Raw genomic sequence first — 26100 nt, forward strand, 5'->3', positions numbered from 1 at the left:
ATAATAATAATAATAAAAGAAGTATTTGTCACTACGTAAATATGATTAAACGTTAACATACACAACTATCTACAATAGAACTAATCAAACCATATTTTACATAATCTCAAAGATAATTAGTCACAAAAATATTGTAACAGGACTAATATAACGGATTTCTTCCATTTAAAAAAAAGAAAGAGAATATTAATAAAAATAACAATCTAGAAGGAACTAAAAGGGAATGAGTTTTCTTAAAGTAAAGGGTTAGTTTAACAATCTGTTCTTTGTAATACAGACAATGGCACCTCTAAAAGCTCCTGTTCGACCAGAAGGGGAACCCGATCGGAATAAGGATTTATAGAAAAAAACGTAAGGGCGTGGACGATGAAAATTATTACGCTTCAACATTTAAAGGGATCAGGCGGGTACTGGTTCTGCAAGCCAGGGATTATAAATACTGCCAGGGATCAGCGGAGAGAGTCAGTAGTTCGGCGAGTCCGTGTTCGGCGCAGTCGTGTTAACAAGCGATAAAAGTGACTAGTTTCGCAAGCCCGAGTTCGACACAGTTGCGATGACAGCGATAACAGTAAGCGTTTGGTAACAAGTGAAGAATACGTTACGGGCATTTTTTTGTGGACAGTGGGTGAATTATTGGCGACTTATTGATGAACAGAAGAGAAAGTGACAGTATTCATTCATAATGTATAAGGTAATATAAGTATATTAATGACTGAAATATCGAAAAATAGCAAAAATAATAATAATATACAAATACAGACGTTTTGCAAAGTAAGCTGTTAGGTTTATAATAAAAACTAGTAGGTTGCTTCGAACAATTTGTAGCGAAATTAAAGTCTCTATGCTAGAAAATCTGAAAAGTATGATTTCTTGAAGACCGTTATTACTAGGTACAAAACGCTTGCGTCTGCACATAAATGAATTAAAACTAATTACAGTCGTAATACTCTTAGAAGGGAAAACTAACTTCAAATTAGGAAACAATTATTCAATCTCGTTCCTTGGTTAGTTTCACACGTGATATCGGTATTTTACGGGTAGGTTTTTTCTCTGTAAACTCCTCGGTCTGAATAACTGTTTCAGAAAACTCTATAGATACGAACGTACAAGTCACTGCATAAAATTTTGCGTTTCAGAGAAGGTTTGAGAGTTTTAATTCGTTCCAGAAGTTTAATTTCCGGATTTTCTTATATACTCTCGATCATCACAATATAGTAACCAGAAAGCCAAAATTGGGTAAAACTTTTATTCTTAGCTTCACTATTAATATTTTAAATACATTTATACCTGCAATTCTCATGATCTTTAAAAAGAAGTATTTATCTTCCCATCTGCCTAACCGATTTTTCACTGACATACGAACTTCCATTTTGTCTAGATGCTTTCCTCACAAATATTTTCATGAAGCTCTTTTAACATTAATCTTCCAGCCATAATCTCGCGTCAAGTTTTCAATATTGTTGGGTTGCTCTTCTCAAAACCAAATTCTTCGGTTACTTCTGCAGACCGGTCGGGTACCTCAACACAATCTTCATCTTTGGATGAATCTTCGACCGATTCTACTTTATCAACGATCAAAGAATTACCAGTGTCACTGAACCTGAAAAGAAAAAAAAGTTGTAGTTAGTTCAGCAAAACATTACGTTACATTAAATTAACATTTAATTACTGAACGTGAAAATAATAAAAATAAAATGTAAATTTAAAAAAATTAAATTGACACTTTGAGCATGGTGACCATTTTATGGGCACTTGTACATGACTGAATTTAAATATGACGTCATATTGATGTGACACTATAGTAGAATAAAATAGTCCATCGTGTTTGTCTGTTATTACGAGTTTATGCGCACCACTCGACGCTGTTATTCCGCTATGGTGCATCAGTAATCCATTTCGTCGGAGACTATTCATATATGATTCTATCTCCATCTAAAATGTTATCGTGTAAATGTTTAGCCGTTTGTAACGCTGATATTACAATGCGATCTAAGGTTTAGACAAAATTAATATAAATGAAGATTTGGAGTGAATAATAAAATAATCTTAAAGACAATATTTTTTTAATACACAATAAAAAAGTCGTATTAAAAAAGAATTACTAAATCGGTGATGATGAAATTCCTGGAGAGAGACCCCCCTCCCCCCCCCCCCCTCTTAAGAAATATTACGAATGGGGTGCGATGGATTACGAGAGATTAATGATGCAAATGCGTGTGCATTTGCATCATTAATCTCCCAGTAAGTAAATTCAGTAATTAATTCTCTCAGTAGGTAAAGAGAATTTTTACTTTCGAAATAGTACTGTAAAGTATTGCGAATACAATAAATAATATGGACGAATAAGACTATCGAATTAAATACGATAACGAATATTAGGATCGATAAACGAATTGAAATCTTTAGTGTTCACCGTAAAAAACCATGCGGACGATGAACATCGTAAAGAAAAAGAAGAAAGATGACTAGCTGAGGAAAGAGAACGTAGAGCCAAAGAAAAGGCAAAGAATGAAAGAAAGAGAAGAGAGAGCTGAATACCACAATCAGCAATCGGAGAGCAATGTGAGAACACCAAGACAGGATATTACTGCTAATCTCGATCCTTACCAATAAATTTTGGAAATCGTAAACGACTCGGTTAGTATTCTAATCGTGTTGTCGAAATAGAACGGTACCTGATGCTGATGCATCGTCAAAGAGAAGGATGGAACGATGCCGAACATCGCTTATTGAATCGAGATAAGTGGATTATTCTTCGTCAAATTATTTTTCTCATACAGCTGACGTTGGGGGAATGAATTGAAAGTAAAGTGAGGAAGACTTAATCGATACGCTACACGAAACGGTGTATTATTTGAAGAAAACAATGATAGAATTACTGCAATCGTGATTATTTGATATAAATTATAGACGATATTTTAAAAGGGGAAAACTATGCTCAGAAACTCACAATGGAAAATTCGATTTTATTGTGTTGTTTTAATTGTAGGTTTATTGTTAAAAACTAAAAAATTTGATTTATTGCAAGTTTATACAGGTGTCTCATGAAAAAACGGAAAGAACAGGTCATGTTCTACAACTACCGGGTTGGTCTAGTGGTGAACGCGTCTTCCCAACTTAGATTTGAAAGTCGAGAGTTTGAGCGTTCAAGTCCTAGTAAAGGCAGTTATTCTTACACGGATTTGAATACTAGATCGTGGATACCGGTGTTCTTTGGTGGTTGGGTTTCAATTAACCACACGTTTCAGGAATGGTCGAACTGAGACTGTACAAGACTACACTCATACATATCATCCTCTGAAGTATTACCTGAAAGGTAATTGCCGGAGGCTAAACAGGAAAAAGAAAGAAGTTCATGTTCTACAAGCAAAATTAAAATGGAAGGAATTCATATAAATACATTAATACGTTAAGAGCCACTCGAGGAATTTTAAATAAAGCGAAATATTGTGTAAATGGAAAAGAGGACTTTTTGAACTATTATTGTAATACTAAGTTGTTATTCATTTTCTATTTATTTACTTTTAATAATTAATTTTGGTTCTGGATATTTCTCAATACTGAAATAATTATTATTTATGTTTAAAATTATAACAAAGAATTTTTATGACAAGTTTCGATCTTTTTTATTTTTAATAAAAGTCAAATTTCTTTAACTTTTCTTGTTCATATATATATTTTTTTTAACGATATCCAACGCAGCCTTAAAGAAATAAAGGATTTGGAGTTTGGATGTGGATATAGGTTTTTTTTTAAAAACAATGAAGTTAAAACAACCTGGTTCTAACGTAACGGTATCAGCATTTTTAAAAATATTAAACTGAGAAACGAAGAAATTTAATGATCACTTTATTTTTTTGATAGAATAAAAAAAAATCTCTGTTCTCTGTTATTATTTTTAATTTAATTTTTTTTCTGAAGTTTCGGGCATCGACTACTGTTGTCATTACTCCTTACTCCCAGACAAAAATAAAACGTAAAAAGAACTTATATACTTCCGTAAAAAACAAAAAAACACTAGCTACTTAAAAAACTAATCTTGTCTAAACAGAACATCTAGAAATAGACTTGTCATGGAGCATTATCCACAAAGAAACACAACATGACAAGGGTGTAAAGGACCCTTGTACTTAAAAACACACAATCCATTTCTAACGAACTGTTGTCAAAACTATCCAAAAACTGCAATGCCATACAAATATTAAACAGTCATCCTTTCATAAAAGCCAACAAACGTTATTAAAAACTATTTCACTTTAAAATTTGTTTGTTTAGGTTTACCCTTAGGCCATCCTTTTTCACATTCTGAAGGTCTCTATGTAGAATTCCAAAGTGTCTGAGGTCTCGGAGGTAGATTCTCTTGATCCTCCGCAGTAAGTTACGAAGGATGTTTGCTGCCGGTATCAGATGATACTGGCTCCGATAGTGCGGTCAGCAATGCATCAGAGTCAAGACTCGATGCACTCCCCATTAAAGTGTCGTAGCGGCTGAAATGTTTGTCACCCATTTAAAGGTCTCCGCTCTTTCGGAGGCTCCGTGGTTGGGTCTCAAAATCCTTTTCCTCTAGCACCTCTACTTCGGGCTTCTCAGATCCTTGAATGGAGATTTTCTCGATCTGAACTTTGATTTGAGATGTATTTGATTTAGATTTTCTCTGGGCTTTCGATTCATTTTGTTTCACCTTAGAACTGGTTGAAGGCTCGATCCTTGGCGGAGAAGAAATTTTTGTTTTAATAACATCTGCTACCTTCTATAGCGGCTTTTGACAGGTTTCTTGGGATGAATGGACAAACATCTACTCGATGAAAACCAGCTTTTATCATCTCTGGATATTTGGGTTTAATGAACATCAGGACATGCGACGCGGAGGGTACAACTTCTCCATTGGGTCCTGTGTTCAATCGCACGCTATGTCTCTTTGTTTGTGAAGTTTTTCGACGATTTCATCCTTAGTGCAGTTTAGCAAATCTCTGCTCACGACCACTCCTTTTGAGGTGTTTACCGTCCCGTGTGGTGTAACCTTAAAGCCCAGATCTTCAATCTTCGTGGCTTTAAGTAACTGTATCGACTGTGAATTGTTAACTGTTTCTACAAAGAGTCCAATACCAGTATTCCCTGTTTCCTTAACGGGCCTACCTGCAGTTTCCGTGACGACTCGAGCTATCATGAAAGGGCTAATCTTCGAGAAATACCCTTCTTTTTTCTTGATCATCAAATATTTTGGAATCAATCTACCGCTCTTAGGTCAAAACTTCCTTTTTTCGATAATTACCGGAGTCTAAACACTCCGGCAATTATCGTTCAGGTATTACTTCAGAGGATGAATGAGGATGATATGTATGAGTGTTAATGAAGTGTAGTCTTGTACAGTCTTAGTTCGACCATTCCTGAAATGTGTGATTAATTGAAACCCAATTACCAAAGAACACCGGTATCCACGATCTAGTATTCAAATCCGTATAAAAATAACTGCCTTGACTAGGACTTGAAAGCTGGAATTCTCGACTTCCAAATCAGCTGATTTGGGAAGACGCGTTCACCATTAGACCAACCCGGTGGATTCTTAGGTCGAAACTTAATTTGATCAATCTTCACTTCTTCGCTAAACTCAACGATCTTCTCTTCGCTTGCGAGGGCAACGGCTGTTCAGGACGAGGGTTTGTATTCAGAATCTCTGTCACAGAAATTGTGGAAGTTGAAGTTTCCATCTGTTACTTTTCGTTACTCATGATGTCACAAGGTGCGGACAGAAAGAAGTTTGGGCACGTCCCGGATCATTGATCCCGCCTGGATTCCCCCAGACAACTGCCTCCCACAGATTTAATCCGGGCTGGGAAGTCAGGTATTGCCTGACCCACTATACTGACATCTCAGGGCTCGGATGCAGTAGTAAGGGCCCCAATTCTCTTACCCATGGGATAATCCCTGCCAAGGACCGAGGTAACTGACTCGCACACAGCAACGCAAGATTTCGGCAGAGCTAAGCTCACATCAGCTCACCCTCAGTCCAGCCCCACAGCCGGGAAGAAGGATGAGCACTTCCCGTCCGCGTTCCGCCCAGCATCGGCAAAAACAGATAACAGTCATGCTTTCCGCCTCCGCCAAAAACAGCGAAACCGAAAAGCATAATCACAACCACCTCGAAACCGCTAATCCCGTACTCTACATGAAAGCTCCTGAGCTAAACCATTACCCCATTGACCGGCATAAGTGAAGGCACTGAAGTTCCATATCGTTCCCCGCCCCGAACGTTTTTTTGAGTTCTTAGGCCATCGATTGCTATGGTCATTAGCCCGTTCCACATCAAAAAAAAGAGAAAATACATACCTTTCCCTCCCGATAAAAAACACGAGCGACATAGCCATAACACTAGTCTTGTCAATAGAGATCATCTAAAATACAAAATGATAAGGGTGTAAATGGTCCTTGCCACTTAAAATCAAAAACCATTTCTTACGAAATGTTGTTAAAAAATCAAATTTACATCAAGTAATCACTGTCCAAATCACCATACAAAATATTAAAAAACTCTAATATAAATCAAAATTGTGTTAAATACGTAATGACAAGGATATAAAGGGCCCTTGTCACTTATCACACATAACTTACAATACAAGATGTCAAACATCTTAAAACTTTCATGGTATGCAAAATTAAAAAATCACAATCTATATTAAAATAAATTCTTCAAAGTCATAAAATCAATCTCTTCTAAAATTCTACGCCTCGGTTTCCTTTTCGACAATCTTTCTTTGCTTATTTTTTCCAATCTTCCTAAAGGCCTTGATGTCGATATCCATGGTATCTGAGGCCTAAGAGATGGGGTCTTCAGTTCCTCCGCCGTAAGTCTCGATGGATGACGGCATCGGATGACGCCGGCTATGACGGCACAATCATAAGTACATTACAGTTCAGGTTGTATGTACTCACCGCAAGAACGTGTGGAGCTGCTGAGTGTCTCGCCCTCTCAGCTAAAGGCTTCCGTGATTTCGGAGGCTCCATTGTAGTTTTCCTAAATCTTCCTTTTCCAAAATGAAGATTCCTGCTTTTGCAGGTCTCGAAGTTGCGATTTTTCAGTGAACTTTAGTTACAATTTTCTTCTGCTTTTTTGTCTTAATCTCCTTCGCCTTTGAGCTGGCTGAAGGCTCATTCTTCGGAGGAGTAGGGCACTTTTGTTTTGTCACGTCTCCTTTTATTATTAACGACTTTGGAATGCTGTCCCTACTTGTACGACTCTTCAATTTCTTGTCAATAATTCTTTCCGCTAAGACCGCTAATACTGGCGGTAGTTCCACGTCCTTTGGTTTGAAGTTGGCAACAGGGGCAGCAGCAACCTGTGCATAAGACGTGGCCTTTGCCGTTCTGCAATGCAGGAATTTTTTAACTTCAAAATAACTGATCTTCTGAACGGTCTTCACCTCCTGTATCCCAATTTCCACCTTGTATTTTGGAAAGTTTCTTGATTTTGCACTATGTTGTCCATTAGAGTTAGCCCATACCGGTGGGATCATCCGGGTGCAACGGGTTACCACACTATAAATCTGTTTCCTCGTGCACCTCGCTGCTTTGTCCGAATTTTTGATATCCGAAGCACCGCAATGGGGTTAGAATGAGCGGGCACCCATTTACCCTATGAAATGCTGCATTTATTTTCTCCGGACATGTAGGTTTATTGAACATTAGCACATGCGATGCCGAGGGTAAGACTTCTCCGTTTCGTCGAGTGTTCAGCCATCGACATGCAATAACTCCTTGACCAGAAAGCCCATCTACAATTTCATCTTCAGTGCAGTTAAGCAAATCTCTGCAAACTACTCCTTTAGAGGTATTTAATGTACCGTGTGGCACAACCTCGAGTTGTAATGAACGTACTTTCCAAATACGCGTCTACAACAAATATTCAACAGAAAAAAGATTGGAAAATGGCATACCACAAGACTCGCCATTAAGCGCTACCTTGTTCACGATCGCCATTAATAAAGTGATATTAGCCATTCCATTCCAAAAGAAATCAGCAAAAGTGTCTACGTCGATGATCTGGCAATTGTATATGGTTTTAACACAACAGCTACGGTGAAGTACAAATTGCAAAGTGCTTTCAACGAAGTTCTCTCAACGAAGTTGCGAGGAATAATGTTTTCAAATTTTCACCAGAGAAAACATGCTATGTACACTTCTGCAAAAAGAGAATTCCTCACTGAAGTCCTGTTTTGACCTCGCCGACCATCCAATAGAATACAAGTATAATGTGCGACTTTCAGATCTATTATTATATAAATCCCTTATATGCGGATTACGTATACAGGACTTGAATGATAGATGCAAAAAAGCCCTAAACATAATTAAATCTTTATCCAACATCAATTGGGGCTCAGGTAAAGAAATAGTACTGAGCTGTGTAAAACATTGGTACAATCGAAACTCGACTACAGATGTATTGTGTATTCATCCGCTAAAAAGTCGCATTTACGAAAGTTAAACGTAACACATAACAACGGAATAAGATATGCCATAGGCGCATTCAGTACAAGTCCGGCGACTAGTCTAATGTCGGAAGCCGGAATAATGCCACTACATTATAGAAGAGAGATCCTATTGGCAAATATTGTATACGGAAAATATATGGGTTGTAATACCCATATAAATACAATACCCATATAAATACTAAAACTTTCAACAATCATCCTTTGGCCGTATTATATGAACATTGTACTACCTATTCCAGACCAGCCGGAATAAGGTGTCACGAATTGATAAGAAAATATGAAATTGCTTTACCAGAGACATTTACAATTTCTACAAGAGAAATACCGTTATGGCTTTCACAAGCGGTAAACACGATACTGGATCTGTCTTATGAAAAAATACATTGAAATTTATACTGACGGTTCTAAAACCGAACACGGTGTTGGATGTTCCATATATGTAAATGGAGAAGCCCATTTTTGAAAACTTCCAGATATTGCAAGTCTTTATACGGTAGAACTTATTGCCATACAGCAAGCTCTTCGCTACTCTGAACATTTCTGCGAAGAGGTTGTGCTTATATGTTCCGATTTGTTAGGTACACTTACTGCCATTCGGAAAAAGAACATTAAGAACTTCCTTATTGCAAACATCCTATCCATTTTTTATGTTTCAAATGAACGAGAACAACAATGTTCTGTTTAAATCTGTTAAATGGATCTGTTTAAATGCTAAAATTACTGTTCGGCTTCTTCCTCCAAAAAATAAATAATAAAGATTAAGTACTTTATAATTTCCTACTTAACAATAATATAAATAAATAAATATATATATATATATATATATATATATATATATATATTAATTTTTATTAAGTTAAATTATACTTTATTTTAGGCATATTACTTTTTTATCAGTTAAATTGCAACTATAAATCCAGAAACGCTACAAAGATTATTATGATGTAAATGTCAGTCGATACGTGTGAATTAAGTAAGAGAAACTTGTACATAACAATTTGAAAATAATAAAATGACAAACGGCTTGTGCCATTCTTTTCAAACTGATTATCAATAATTTTTGAAATCTTAAAAAATGGATTCCTCACTTGAAATATCCAATGGAGTATAAAATAAAATAGTTTAAAAAATTGTTTACAATAATTCATATTACAGGGTTTTATAAGATTGTTATGAACGAAAAAATTTTTGTAAAAGAAATACAGATATATCATTTAGTAATTATGCGGTATTAACAAAACATATTAAAATAAATTTCAATAATTGTTAAGAATTACTATTGAAATATAGTTAAAAATTAAATCTAATTACTGATAATTCTATCGGCAATTAACAAATTCCCTTGATGATAGATTTTTTTATTTAAAATTATTAAATATTCTCGATTATCACCAACGATTTGAAGAACGTTCAGTGGCGGCTCACGTATAGGCACTGTGGAACTGCAGCACCCTTATTTCCACTTGATATTATCGATAACATTCAATATAATGAGTCCTTTTTCTTTAATTCTTTCTTTATACTTGTACAATATATAATCCTTAAGCTTAATATCAGTAGCCATCACCCAGTTTATGAAAAATATACAAAAATATTTGTATGGAACTGTGCGCTTCATAGTTTCAGCGGCGTGGCGTTTGGCTATTGTGTACATGCACACACAGGAAGCTGCACGCGAGGCTGGTAGGGAGAGAGAGCACTGTCAATCTGCACGCGAGGCTTCGAGGGAGAGACAGCACTGTCGATCCCGCAGTGCCGACCGTGGCATGCTGGTGGAAGGTAGTTTTTTTTTACTCCGCGTGTGTATGGAACCTTCCTTGTTCGTTTCCTTTTCTAGTTTAGTCGATGGAAGAAATATGAAAGCGGTCTAGTTGTTTTTTCAGTAATGAGTAGTAAGAAAGCAAGGGCGGGCTCTTTGATGGAATCTGTCCAAAAACACTCTGGAAGGGCGAAAGAAAATATATTTAGTAAAAACTAATTATGCATTTGTTTCTGTATACGGAGAAATTTTAATTAAGCACCTTTGGACTATAGTGTTTTTAAGCGGACATTTTTTAAAGTTATGATCTACTAAAAAATATCATCTGTATTGACATTTTATTATTTATTCGGTTAAACCGAATACGATTTTTAAGCATATTGTGCTTAAAAACCTATTCTATTTGATTCATTTTTTTCGGTTCTTTTATTCAACAGAAAACTTTAACTATGGCCTTGAAAAGGCCCAGAAAAAATTTTCTGGAGAAGCACCCCCACTAATTTTAGCTACGAGCTGCCACTGAGTGCGATGGTAGTAAAATCAAAAATAATATTCATGCTAAGATCTCGGATTTGGAAGTGCAATTTACATGAGCAGTTTTTATTAAAATCATCCATCAAGATTTGAGATAAAAAAATATTTGTGGACATCCTGTACCGTGCATGTTAACAAAGGATTATGTTATATTAACTTATACTTTAAAATTACACATTATTTTTTACTTTCTATGGAAAACATATGAATTTTTCGAATCGATCGTTACTTGAATGAAACATGGGTGTTAGGAAATAAAAAGCCGACTTGATTAGAATCATCCATAATCACAAAAAAAACCATCAAACGAAATCAAAATGTTTCAGCGTGCTAGTTGATGATCAAGAACTTTTGGATTCGGTTTCGGTTCGGATTGATCCACTTTATGCCACAAAAATCTACGATAACTACACAAACCTAATGTAAAACGTTCTTGAAATTGCGCCAGGCAATTCAAAATCTGCTATGGGAACGGCTGACAAAGGATGTTAGACCATCGCACTCACTTTCACAATCTGTAGTTATAACAAATCTTTTGCTTTAAAAATTAGGTTACTAACCACACTCTGGTCTTAGCTCTGAGCAACTTCTGCCAATTTAAAAGTTGAAGGAAATTTTGGTTAGCAAACGATTTGCGACGACAAAATGAGGGAATCTGTTAAGTAGTGGTTAAATAGGTGATCGACAAAAGAGTTTAAGTTGGTTTTAAAATTTGTGAATCGTTATAACAAATGCCTCATTGTTGGAGGCAGTTATGTGGAGAATTTGTTAAGATTAGTATTTGTAAAAAATACGCAGTCATGAAATGCAACGTTTATATTAAATTTTTTTTTTATAATCAAACTGCATTTTATTTCCTTTAGCTGTGCTAATTTGATACTTATAAAAACTTAATGTTGGAGTACATGAAAAAAACATTAGATAAGGCAAAAGGTCTTCCAATATACTTTGAGCGTAGCTGTTTTTAATCAGGTTAGTAACTGTGACAATTTCTGTTTTTTTTTTTTTTTTTTTTCATCTAATCAGTCGTATATTCACATAGGCATAATAACAAGTTTTTATACAAATCATGCGTACATTTTAAAATTAATTAATTAATTAATATTTTTATGTTTGTGTATGGTGGTCTAAATGCTTGTTTGACTTCTTCCATCATAAAATCTGCTACTCAAACTCTAGGAAATACTAGAAAAGTGCACTAGGGCAAGAATTCATAAAAACTAGTTTCCTTTCCCTCTCAGAGACAGATTGAACTATAAAAAGTTTGGCTGGATGGAACCATAAAATTGTTTAATGTATGTTGAAGTAGTTTTAATCTAGTACAGTTAGTTAATAATTATAAACTATTTAAAGTAATAGCATTAATTCTAAAAAACAATAAATAAGAATTCAGTATCAATGCAATTATATTTTTATCTTATTTGACATTCTATATTCTTAAGACATATTATCTCAAGTTTGTAATGATCAACAAATTACATCTTTACTTACTACATACCAAAATGTGAACAAAACACTAATTTCTTTGACCTCAGTGAATCAGAACAGACAAACATACCTTAAAAGTATATAGAAAACTCATCAACACCATCCACAATACGTAAAATCATCCACTAACACAAACTTGCAGATTTTTCATTAATGTTCCTTTACCTAGTACAAACATCCATCAGCAGAAACTATCACAAAGAACTTAATACAATAAAACATCTACTGCTACTACTATTACTACTCCCATGGCACTGATACTCAACATGACGGACACACACACACACACACACACACACACACACACACACACACACACACACACACACACACACACACACACACAATTATAGAAACACTTAATTTTAGCTCTCTAACAATTCATTAAAAAAATATTAATATTTTCAGGAAAGAAAATTAATATATCACTTTAAAACCATAAAAAAGTAATTGTAACATGCAATTGTAAATGGTAGTTCTTGATCATACAAGAACTAACAAACATATATTTATAAACTCAGAGACTAGGAATATACCAGGTGATCATAGCTATCATCACAACAGCTATCAGACCCATCATATTTTTGTCTGCAGGCATATATTCCATCCTCGGGGGAACCTTTTTAAAATTATTTTTAAAGCGATGAAACCCACCCTCTTCGTACCCTACTCCAACTCAAAAATCTTAAATGGCAGTGGTAACATTTAATTACATTATTTGACAATCCGAAAAAAAATAATGAATTTTGGTGAAAAGAAAATTAAAATCCGCCCACCACTTCGCACGATAGATGAGAAAAACCATTTGGGATAGTATAACCACTTTGGGTTAGTTTATTGTCCGTGAGATTATCAATATAACAGAAGGACTCTTTCCTGAAGGAGAGGAGTTTAGGACTGATGAGAGGAGTGAACAGGAGAGCCTTTCACTTTAACTGAACTTTTGGAGGCAGACTGAGTACTTTTGGTACTCAGACTGACTCTCTGGAACCTGAGTTACGATAGCGTTTTATGAGATGCTCTTCCACAGGATGTAACGATGTTTGATTATGCTGGCAACTTCGCTTTGGTCGTCAAGGCAAATACAAAGAAGTCACTGACAAAATAAAGAAGCATACACGATAATAAAAGATTGGATGGTGGAGGTGGGATCCAGATAAGACAGAGGTGGTAGTGATCTCCGCAGCTAAGAAAAGACAAATCCTCAAGATCGTTCTAAGAATCTAAGATTAGAGGAGAGGAGTACAGTGTCGAGGCTGGCAATAAAGCACCTCGGCATATGGATAGATACCAGGTTAAGATTTAGTACACAAGCAGTAGAGGCAGCTAATAGAGCCGAAAGGACTACGATATTAATAGCTGGCCTCCTACCTAATACCGGTGGACCGACTATACATCGGAGGAGATTATTAGCAATAATGATGTATACTACAATGCTATACGGGTGGAGCTTTGAGCTGATGTAACAAGATTTGCAAAATATCTTGGAAGACTAGATTCGGTTCATAGACGATATTGTCTGCAAACCATACAGCATACAGAATAGTCTCTAAGTAGGCAGCTGAAGTCCTGGCGGGTGCAATGCCTAATGTCGATTAGATTTGGTTATTTTGCAGAAGAAGAGGCTCTGGGAGCAAAGGCCCCTGCCACTAAGAGACAAGAAGCGCTTAACATCCCAGATAACAGAATTAATGGGGATTGGCAGGAACGGTGGGACCAAGCCACTAAAAGTCGGTGGACCCATTGCCTTACAAGCGACATGAGAGTTGGTGTAGGAGGACCCATGGCTCGCTGCGATTCAGTTTAACACAGTTCCTAGCAGGTAATGGAGGTTTCAGGGTGTATCTGTATAAATATGGCCTGGACTACATGGACACTGCTCTGACTGCGATAAGGAAGAGACTCCTGACCACATGCATTTCTCATGCCTGCTCTTTGAAGAAGAACACAGGGAGATGTTAAGTATGTTAGTCTTGGAAGATATGTTCCGTCCAGCGGAGATACAAAGCATAATGCTAAAAGGAATAAAATAATGGAAAGCAGTTGAGAGCTACGTCAAGAAGCTGATGGATAAGCTACATATTTATGGAGAGTCCAGCCAGAGAATGAGATGTCGAAGGGTGCCAGGGTGAATAGGTCTGTGGCTGAGCACTTACGGAGCCCGCCGAGCATATGGGGGTCGCCTCTGTGCAGTGAGGCAGTGGGAACTCTGCATTTAGATGCCTAACGGCATGACATTCCCCTTTACCAGACATAATGCTCTCTTTGAGTGGTACCAGGAAGGGGAGGGAAAAAAAGAAAAAAAAAAGGTGAGGGCAGATTTTTTTTGGTAAAACTAGCATATTTATGCGAATTTTTGAAAGCTGAATGCTTTGAATCTCCCCGTGCAGGGAAACACTGTGCACCTTTTAAGGTTGACATTTTTTATATGCTATATATAAAATTTGTTTGTTGTACTTAATACTTTTGCATTTATGTTCTGTTTTAATTGATGATTTTGAAAGGGTTAACTCTGTTGTCTGCAAAGTACACAATACCTTCTATGTATCTTCTATCTATTAATCCATGGATACTTTCTATGTATTCATGGTTTAATGTGTCTATCCAATCAAATACATTATTTAGTGAAGTCACTGTAGTTTATTTAATTTACACAAAGTGATCATTTGAAAAGTTACCACATTTATTATTCAACAGCTATCAGTCCCACCATATTTCTGTTTGCAGGCATGTATACCATTCTCCGGGAGAACCTTTTTAAAATTATTTTCAAAGGAGTGAAATTTTGCAGTTAGTTCACTCCAAACTATTTTTGGATATAAAAGTACCAAGGATCTCAAAAATGTCTTCAGTTTTTGCACTAGCAGAGATACTTTTACAGAAGAGAAGGTCTTCTACTGCAATGTTATTGCCATTTGTAAACCAATATAACAGATCATGTGAGCACCATCATTATTATCTGTGGCCTCATCCAGTTGCAAGACAAATTCCTTTCCTTTTAATTTTTCAAGTAATTGATCATTGAGGTCCTCTGTTATGAACTAAATTCTGTATTGATGATGTTTTTAGACAAAAGCACTTTTAAATATAGCTTCCCAGCAGACTCACAACCATAATATTTACTGTATCTACAGCACCTGGTAGAATGAGTTCTGTGGTTGTACAGGGCTTCTTACATGTTACGATTCTATGTGTTACCTAGTAAGACGCTACAAAATATTGTTTAGCATTGATGCATGTTTATAAAAATTATCCTTTTCTTTATTTAACTCTTTTAATTTCCTACTAAAGTAGTCACAAGATTTACTAACTGGGATGAGTGTTTTCTAAATGGAATTTCAACTTACTTCGTAGGATGCACTCTGATGCCAAAACTTTTGGACACAAGGAATATTGTGGCCTTTCTTCACCATTGACTTCTGTCAACATAAAACCAAATTTTAAATAGTCGTCATCATGTTTTGGATATTTACATTTCTTCATGCTCTTGCCACTGGTTGACAATGTACCCTCTTCAGTTTATCCTCACATTTTTTGCTGTTAAAAATCGGTTCATTTTTAAAAATACATGCAAGAAAAAAATATATTTCAAAAACTTCCCTTTGACTTGATTAGAATAATATTTGGTCAACACAATATCCTAAAATTAATTCTACACAAAAATCATGCAAAACCAACATTTATTTATAGATGAACCCTAAGTACCAGAGAATTCACGAAACTGCTAAAACAGTTGAGAGATTTTCATCATCTTGTAACCAAGAGGCTTCCGCAAACAGTAAGTAGTTTCACCAGCTCCACTAGATGTCACGTCTACGACAATGAATTAAAAATTAAAATAAAATTATAAAATGTGTTATATTTTGCAGTGCAACTGTTCGGAAATTGGGGCTCCCCATGGTACCAAGGTGCACATTTTGGAAACCACTGATTCAAGTACTAAAAACTTTTAGAAGATTTTATTCTTACCGTAATGAAATATTATTATTTTATTAAATAGTAAATTGGTGAACTAATGATGGAGGTACATTCAAAAATGCATTTTGCAACATAAAATAAGATTGTATCATTAAGATAAAAATGTGTTACTTAAATTTTTATTGGTTTGGTGAATTCATTACTTTGGATAATATTACCTTACAAAAACAATGGTATTTATAAAAAGCCCACTTTTCTTATACATCAAGCCAATTTTTTCAAATCTGGGGATCCAGAACTTGACTGAGCAGATGGAACTGGGTGGTTACAATAAACACCAAAATGAATATGAAAAGCTCAGTCCAGTTTCTGAAATTACCAGTTTCACTGAATCACTTTTATATAATTGTTTTAAAATGTTATTGTACTTGTTCAATGTGTTGCAATAAATAATTATTAAAAAAATAATGAATTAATCATGGCATGATTTGATGATCGAGATCATTACCAATGCTTCAGATACTTGATCATGGCAGCTACAAATTTTAATTTACTTTTAATGATTGAAATGCATTACATAATATAGTATTTTATAATTGATGATGAATCCATGTATTTATAAAACATTGTATATAAATTGTTAAGTTTATGTTAAATTTATTATTTTAGTGTGACCATAGGAATTTTTGCTGATAATTATATGTATATAAATTAGTACTAATGTAATACAAGATCTCAACGTTATTAAAAAATAATTTTTTATTAACATAATTGCTCTGTCCTTCTCTATGAATCATGAGACCTTGCCGTTGGTGAGGGGGCTTGAGTGCTCAGGGATACAGAGTAGCTGGACCGAAGGTGCAACCATATCGGAGAGGTATCTGTTGAGAGCCAGACTAAGGAATGATTCCTGAAAGAGGGCAGCAGCTCTTTCAGTAGTTGTTAGGGGCGTGAGTCACAATGACGTAAACGGCCATATCAACATCACTCAATCCCCTGAGTACTGCGCAGTTGAAAGCAATGGAAAACTACAGCTGTTTTTTTTTTCCAAGAAAATGTGGCTCTCTGCATTTTCAAAAGCAATAATGGAGGCGCCTTCCTTGGTAAAATATTCCGGAGGTAAAATAGTCCCCCGTTCGGATCTCCGGGTGGGGACTACTAAGGAAGGGGTCACCAGAAAAGTAAAAAATAACATTCTACGAGTCGCAGCGTGGAATGTTACAAGCTTAAAAAAGGTTGGTAGGCTAGAGAATTTAAAAAGGGAAATGGACAGGGTAAACGTGGATATAGTAGGAATTAGTGAGGTTCGGTGGGAAGAGGAAGGCGACTTTTGGTCGGGTGACTTTAGAGTAATTAACTCAGCGTCAAATAATGGGCAGGCAGGAGTAGGTTTCGTGATGAACAAGAAGATAGGGAGGAGAGTGGAGTATTTCAAGACGCATAGCGATAGAGTCATTGTAATAAGGATAAAATCAAAACCTAAACCGACAACGATTGTTAACGTCTATATGCCTACAAGCGCCCATGATGATGATGAGGTAGAATGTGTATACGAAGAGATTGATGAAGCAATTAAACACGTAAAAGGAGATGAAAATTTAATAATAGTTGGAGATTGGAATGCAAGCATTGGAAAAGGCAAGGAAGGAAATATAGTGGGTGAATACGGGCTGGGCAAAAGGAATGAAAGAGGGGACCGACTTATAGAGTTTTGCACGAAGTATAATTTAGTAATTGCCAACACCCAATTTAAAAATCATAATAGAAGAATATACACTTGGAAAAAGCCAGGCGATACTGCAAGGTATCAGATAGATTATATCATGGTTAAGCAAAGATTTAGAAATCAACTCGTGGACTGCAAAACTTACCCTGGAGCAGACATTGATAGCGACCATAATTTGGTGATAATGAAATGTAGATTGGGGTTTAAAACCCTGAAGAAAAGTTGTCAGATGAATTGGTGGAATTTAGAGAAGCTTGAGGAAGAGGAGGTAAAGAAGATTTTTGAGGAGGACATCGCAAGAGGTCTGAGCAAAAAAGATAAGGTAGAAAATGTAGAAGAAGAATGGGAGAATGTTAAAAAGGAAATTCTTAAATCAGCAGAAGCAAACTTAGGCGGAATAAAGAGAACTGGTAGAAAACCTTGGGTTTCAGACGATATATTGCAGCTGATGGATGAACTTAGAAAATATAAGAATGCTAGTGATGAAGAAAGTAAAAGGAACTATTGGCAATTAAGAAATGCTATAAACAGGAAGTGCAAACTGGCGAAAGAAGAGTGGATTAAAGAAAAGTGTTCAGAAGTGGAAAGAGAAATGAACATTGGTAAAATAGACGGAGCATACAGGAAAGTTAAGGAAAATTTTGGGGTACATAAATTAAAATCTAATAATGTGTTAAACAAAGATGGTACACCTATATATAATACGAAAGGTAAAGTCGATAGATGGGTGGAATATATTGAAGAGTTATACGGAGGAAATGAATTAGAAAATGGTTTTATAGAGGAAGAAGAGGAAGTTGAGGAGGATGAAATGGGAGAAACAATACTGAGATCTGAATTTAAGAGAGCATTAAAAGATTTATATGGCAGAAAGGCTCCTGGAATAGACGGAATACCTGTAGAATTACTGCGCAGTGCAGGTGAGGAAGCGATTGATAGATTATACAAACTGGTGTGTAATATTTATGAAAAAGGGGAATTTCCATCAGACTTCAAAAAAAGTGTTGTAGTAATGATACCAAAGAAAGCAGGGGCAGATAAATGTGAAGAATACAGAACAATTAGTCATGCATCAAAAATCTTAACTAGAATTCTATACAGAAGAATTGAGAGGAGAGTGGAGGAAGTGTTAGGAGAAGACCAATTTGGTTTCAGGAAAAGTATAGGGACAAGGGAAGCAATTTTAGGCCTCAGATTAATAGTAGAAGGAAGATTAAAGAAAAACAAACCAACATACTTGGCGTTTATAGACCTAGAAAAGGCATTCGATAACGTAGACTGGAATAAAATGTTCAGCATTTTAAAAAAATTAGGGTTCAAATACAGAGATAGAAGAACAATTGCTAACATGTACAGGAACCAAACAGCAACAGTAGCAATTGAAGAACATAAGAAAGAAGCCGTAATAAGAAAGGGAGTCCGACAAGGGTGTTCCCTGTCACCGTTACTTTTTAATCTTTACATAGAACTAGCAGTTAATGATGTTAAAGAACAATTTAGATTCGGAGTAACAGTACAAGATAAAGATGAAAAGATAAAGATGCCAAGATTTGCTGATGATATAGTAATTCTAGCCGAGAATAAAAAGGATTTAGAAGAAACAATGAACGGCATAGATGAAGTCCTACGCAAGAACTATCGCATGAAAATAAATAAGAACAAAACAAAAGTAATGAAATTTAGTAGAAATAACAAAGATGGACCACTGAATGTGAAAATAGGAGGAGAAAAGATTATGGAGGTAGAAGAATTTTGTTATTTGGGAAGTAGAATTACTAAAGATGGACGAAGCAGGAGCGATATAAAATGCCGAATAGCACAAGCTAAACGAGCCTTCAGTAAGAAATATAAGTTGTTTACATCAAAAATTAATTTAAATGTCAGGAAAAGATTTTTGAAAGTGTATGTTTGGAGTGTCGCTTTATATGGAAGTGAAACTTGGACAATCGGACTATCTGAGAAGAAAAGGTTAGAAGCTTTTGAAATGTGGTGCTATAGGAGAATGTTAAAAATCAGATGGGTGGATAAAGTGACAAATGAGGAGGTATTGCGGCAAATAGATGAAGAAAGAAGCATTTGGAAAAATATAGTTAAAAGAAGAGACAGACTTATAGGCCACATACTAAGGCATCCTGGAATAGTCACTTTAATTTTGGAAGGACAGGTAGAAGGGAAAAATTGTGTAGGCAGGCCACGTTTGGAATATGTAAAACAAATTGTTAGGGATGTAGGATGTAGAGGGTATACTGAAATGAAACGACTAGCACTAGATAGGGAATCTTGGAGAGCTGCATCAAACCAGTCAAATGACTGAAGACAAAAAAAATAAAATTACTCTGTCTTAAATTATCTGTTAAAAAGTAAAATGATAACTAATAATTTTATATATATATATATATTTACATTGAGAAACAAAGAAGCCTAAGTATAAAACTAAAATTGAATCTGTGTTTCTTTGGGCATTACACCAAAAAACATCAACAGATCTGTATGAAATTTGAAAGGCACACATGCAATCCAAGTTAGAATTTAAGCTAAAATATTACCATATTTCTGCAGTATTTACATTATTTTATCTATTTTCTATTTCAAATTTTTTTTCTATTTAAACTATGCACCGATTAGAATCCTTTAATAACTGAACTGTTTTTCATTAAACCTGAATGGTGATCTAAATGTATTAAACACGCAGAGATTAAAAACGCTTCAAAAAAAATTAAGGGAAAATATAGTTAAAATCTGCAAAATTTAAAATTTTGCATGGCCATACCTAAGTTAGAATGATTTAACTGATGCTTTTCTTTTATAAATAAATAGCCTCAGGCACATCCTGAATTAATGTCAAACAGTAAAAAAACATCTACTAGCATGTTAGTATTCCATTTCCATTTATAGCGGATTTCCATCACCAAAATGTCTTGGTGGAAACATTCACGTGATCTTCACTTACATCTCCAAGGTTGTCTGGGAAAAAGTCCAGGAGCGGGTGGAGGAAATGTATTTTCAAAGACATATTACATCCCATAGCTCTGTATGAAGTAAGAAGTTGATTAACCACATTGCAGTAAGTGTCGGATTTTTGTTCAACAAGAAAAGTTTTGCAAACGTCTTTAAATGAAGCTCAAGCTGCAATTTTTACATTATTTAACAATGAGTTAAGTATATCATCTTTGACCAACTCTCTTATTTGAGGACCAGTTAATATCCCTTCTTTAATTTTTCCTTCACTTACATTCAGAAATTTCTGCCTGATGTACAAAAATCCAGGAATATCCCTCTTCATTGCTTTTACAAAATTTTTTCATTAGTCCTAGCTTGATATAGAGAGGGAGTAAAAATATTTTTTTGGGTTTAACAAAGGGCTCATAAATAATTTCGTTGTTTCGTTCCTTCCACTCTTTGGTAACATAATGTTTATCCCTAGCTCGGCTGTCACACATGTACTTAGTATAGCCTAACTGCATGCCTAACAAAATAGCTATAACTTTCAAATCACCACATATGTTTCAACTATGTTTTTATAATTTATTTTTTCAAGAATGTCTTTCATCACATCGAATGTATCTTTCAAATTAATACCATAAGCAACTGGTATCGAAAAATATTTATTATTGTAATGTAGTAGAACCACTTTAAACCACTTTGTGTAGAACCACTTTTAAACTATACTTGGACGAATCTATGAAAAGGTGCCAGTCCTCAGGTTTACGAACTTGCCCTTAAGTGCAACATAAGTTCATCAATATTTGTGCAATAAACCAAATTATTTTCATCAATAAAGTACTGAGAGAGTTCTTTTTGTCGGCTTTGAAAGCCTGACATTTTTTTATTTTTTGAAGTAAATTCCAATCTTGTAGTCTTGATCATAACAGTTCAGTTTGATGTTTTGATAAATTTAAATCCCTAACCAAGTCATTTAATTCACCTTGTGATATAAGACTATTGATAAGATTATTGGAAGATAGATAATTCAAAGTCAAAATCATTGTTTTCTTCTTCAGTACTGCCTGATCCTTCATCGTTGCTTTCAAAACATATATTCACAGTTGGCTCAGGAACTAGAATAGTTTCACTGTGAGGTATAGGCGTGATTGCAGACTGCAATGAAGGATATTTTACAGTACGTTTAGATTTTTTAGAAATTCCGCACACTTGTTAAATAAAAGTAACAATTGGTTACATGATCCTTTGGTTCACGCCAAACCATAGGTACACCAAATGGCAAAGCCTTCCGTGTACCTTTCAGCTATCCTCTTAAATATGCAGAACAATTAGTGCATACTATATGAGGAGCCCACATCTTATCCTGATCACCAATTTTATACTGAAAGTAAAAATGATACGCTTTTTTAATTAAAAGTATAATGTTTTTGCTATTTGATTTTACACTAAACTCTCCACATATATACCACATCATTTACACAATTTCGAGGCATTGTGACACTGCACTGTTAACAAACTTAAGACAGCAATAAGACTGAACAAAATTAATTAAATCCTAAATCCAGTGCTTAATACAAACAACACAGCTGCATTTTCAGCTACATGTTTTGATCTGCACAGACATGATTAACCTTGTCCATGAAGGCTCACTCTTAAGTATTAGATATGATGTCATAATATGAGACTATGATATGATTTAATTCTTTTTCTAGTATTGTTTATTTATAGCATACAAATTATGTTAACAAAGTTACACAATAAAAAATGAGCTAACAAAATACAATATAGTAATTTAAAATGCTAACTATACTTGAAAATTGAAAAAATCCTTTAATTAAAATATAACAATTTTTCAAAAATGGTAGAAAAATTCAACAGATTAAAGTCATGTATCACATGTTAGGAAACAAAAATTATGTTTATCAGTGTAATCATAGTAAAGATCTTAAAAATTCATACACACTGTGGTACACAATATTAATGTAAAAAACATTAATATTGTGGTGTATCAAATATGTTTATTAACCAAAGATAAGAAACTATTTTCTGGATTCATCTGCCTCTGCAATAGTTCACAAAAAGTTGAAGTTTTACAAAAACATCTATCTGATTTACTTAACCTTAATAATCTGATTTACTTAAATAGTTCTATGTCTTAAGTAAGGTTCCTAATTCCCTGGCCTATTTAATCAGAAACTGTACTTGAAAAAGAGGATACCCCAAAAATTATACTTATTTTGTATTACGGGACTGCCCATTCCAGGAGTAAAGAATGCTTATTAATTTTGTTGGGCTAATAGTAACATCTGCATAAAGGCAATTCTCAAAGAAAGGCCCATAGTTTGAAGATGATTTGTGGACATACCATACCAGTCAGGTAAAATTGATTACTCTACTAAGAGATTGTCTAAGAAAATATTCATCAAGGTCTAGTTAAATTGTTTAGCAAAATGACTGTAAAACTTATTTTAAGGTTGGGTTTTCCATAATTAATTAATTTCCTTGGAAGATAGTAGTTTTATTGTAATTTTACCTATTATTATGTTACTAGGCTGGTATGGTCCAGTACATTGTGTCCCAACATCCTGTTTTGGGCAAAGATTAAACTATCTATTAAACTACCTGTTTTGATTAAAGATTAAACAGCCCTGAGTGTTTGTGTTTTATCAAAGTTCTACTCTGTTGCAGGATGAGAAATTTAAAAATCCTGTGTGGTAATTTCCAGTCACGAACACACTCTATTTCTTTACATTGCAGTCAACTCACTTTGTGACACAAATAAATAATTTAAAAAAAATCCTACATAAATTATTTATGACATTTTAAGCAACTCTTGAATCAGAGAAGTTAAATAAAGCACACTGGAAAAAAAATTTTTCTTTACACTTAATATTTTAACAGATACTATAACATTTAACTCTCCAATCAATAATGCGTAAATTAGCGTTCAGTATTCGCGGACGATGGAATTTTGAATTCAGTGAGGTCCTGTTGTAACAACTGTAACAAAACCTTTAGTGCTGCTCTCTATCGAAAAGAATTTTCAACTTAACAGTATGGCAGCATCGTTTGTTGTTTGGTGGGTGCCGTGTAGTTTTAGCATTCGTGAACAATAGTTAGCTATACTTTAGGTATTTTGAAATGTGTTGACTTAAACCTGTGATAATTTCCAGAAAATATTTGCGGAGATTGCTTTTTTATACTTGATTTGCGTTGAATGCAGTTTGTTTCTTGTAAATATTTCGCATACCTTAAATTATTTTGTTTTCATGGTAGTTATAAAATTTGTAATACAAATTTTATTTCACCAAATTTGAAGTAAGTGTTATACGGTCATCTCTTGAACTGTACAAAACAATTTTACGGTGTACTATTTTTTTTTTATGGGACTTGTTTTGTTGTACATATTACCTGAAGAGGAAGAACTACTTAACCTAGTTTCTTTTTGATATCTGTTTCTTTAGATGTATCGTCAAAGGGTTGCCGAAGCTTTGAAGAGTTAAGAATTTTATAAGTAAATGTAATAATTAGTAATGTATACCGAAGTGTTCTTTATTATTGGCATACTAACTATTTATTAAATTTGTATATGTGAAAAAAGTTGTTTCAGCCCTAAGCTATTGTGTGAGGAAGAAATAAGATTTAAGTTGCTTTTCTAAGTATGGATTTAATTTATAATCGAATATATATAAAATAATTTGGACATTTCTTACTTGAGTGAGTGCACAATGGCAAATGCCAGTTTTTTTATGTGGTATGATATGATAAAATAAAAGTGGCCACTATATGGACCAGTTAAGACTAATGTTGAAATAAATTGCAAGATGAAAGTGGAGGGAGGCTGGGCTGAAGGATGGCCCAGTACGAGTTCCTCCCTTTGTGTGACGTTCTGTTCAATATAATATCTCTTGCTTCATATTTCTGTGATATTGTTTTTGATGTTGTCATGGCATATGCATTATATGAAAGAGGTAGCCATGTATGGGCATCAGTAACACTTTCCTTTGTGTCTCTTTCACTTCTTGTCAGCCAAGTAAGTAAATAAATATTTGTTAATTTTTTGTTACGTGTTTAATTAAAGTGTGATTTCAGAACTTGGTGTATTGACTCAATTATTACGGTTGTAATCTGTTGAAATACATTGGTATTTATTTTTTATGGCATTGACAATATTTTAAGTTGGGTTTAATTGATAAGATTATAATTTGTAATGTTTAAACCTTTGTCAAACCTAAGTCATTTTTATGCGGTTTTAATGTATAATAGTTAGCATATCCCATGCCAGTTTTTGTCTATGAGTTCCCAATTCCCCTTTATGTATTTAATGTATTTTTTGATGAAATTACCCATTTTTTATTTCATTTTGATAATTTTGAGGAATGCAGTATACAAATTCATCATTTGTAATTTCACCCTTGCTGACTAAATTCAATATACCTAAATATGAGACTGGTAGTAAGTGGGTAACTTATGTATTAGCAGGTAACTATAATAAACTAAACACCAATGGAATTGCAAACCATACAGATTGCTGAATAAATGATAAAAAGATCATTTGCAAATAGCAGTATCACATTGCTTGTTGCCCTGGTTCTTCTAAATTATTTAAAATTAGTAACATCCCTTTAAGTGTTTTTATCTCTTAGTTCTGTGTAATTTATTCTCTAACTTTATACACAAGAAAGAAATTGAGGTATAGGTTGAAGTTTTATTCCAATTATTATTATAAAAATCTAACTAAACTTTCCAACTTGGTTTGGTTTAACATGATCTACTCATAACTTCTAACAGTGTTTTTGGTACTACTTATCTTCTTAATTGACCATGTAAAGAAAGGCTCTGTCTTAACTTGGTTTTTTATTTGTTTGTGAACAAGTATCAGCCAAATACATTTTATTATTTTTTATGAAATGCTGCAGTAAAGTTCCTTGCTGTTTGATGAAATCTTATATTTAATGATTTCTCATTAAGTTTACTGTTTCAAAATGTTGGCAATTAATTTTGTGCTAGTATAATTGTTGGGAGGGATACAGACTTGTCCTTATTTACCATAGGATAAATGCTGTTTGTACTAAGTATAAATATTAAAAAAAACTACTGCAAATATTAACCCAGTATATTTATTGAATGTAAAAACTTCAAAAAAACTTTTTGATATAAATACATTGTATAAATAAAAAATAAATTAAAAAAAATATATATATATAAAAAACTTGAGGATGTAATGAAAGTACCTTCTGAGCAGT

The 26100-nt window shown here is 34.4% G+C and overlaps 1 protein-coding gene and 1 long non-coding RNA gene across 2 annotated transcripts in view; one reads left to right on the forward strand and one right to left on the reverse strand.

Moving 5' to 3' along the window:
• Nucleotides 1-23749, reverse strand: part of LOC142318218 (uncharacterized) — a 114750-nt gene extending 91001 nt beyond the window's left edge. The window contains exons 1-2 of the long non-coding RNA XR_012754852.1: nt 23477-23749; nt 1288-1600 (exon numbers count right to left, since the gene is read on the reverse strand). This is a non-coding gene — a long non-coding RNA (uncharacterized LOC142318218). The remainder of the gene's footprint in view (nt 1-1287; nt 1601-23476) is intronic.
• Nucleotides 23750-23930: 181 nt separating this feature from the next.
• LOC142325437 (uncharacterized) overlaps nt 23931-26100 on the forward strand; it is a 67774-nt gene continuing 65604 nt past the window's right edge. The window contains exon 1 of the mRNA XM_075367211.1: nt 23931-24887. Within this exon, the coding sequence (XP_075223326.1) occupies nt 24708-24887 (180 nt within the window). The 5' untranslated portion in view covers nt 23931-24707. The remainder of the gene's footprint in view (nt 24888-26100) is intronic.

This window comes from Lycorma delicatula, chromosome 1 (assembly GCF_047948215.1).
Source record: "Lycorma delicatula isolate Av1 chromosome 1, ASM4794821v1, whole genome shotgun sequence".
Taxonomy (NCBI): domain Eukaryota; kingdom Metazoa; phylum Arthropoda; class Insecta; order Hemiptera; family Fulgoridae; genus Lycorma; species Lycorma delicatula.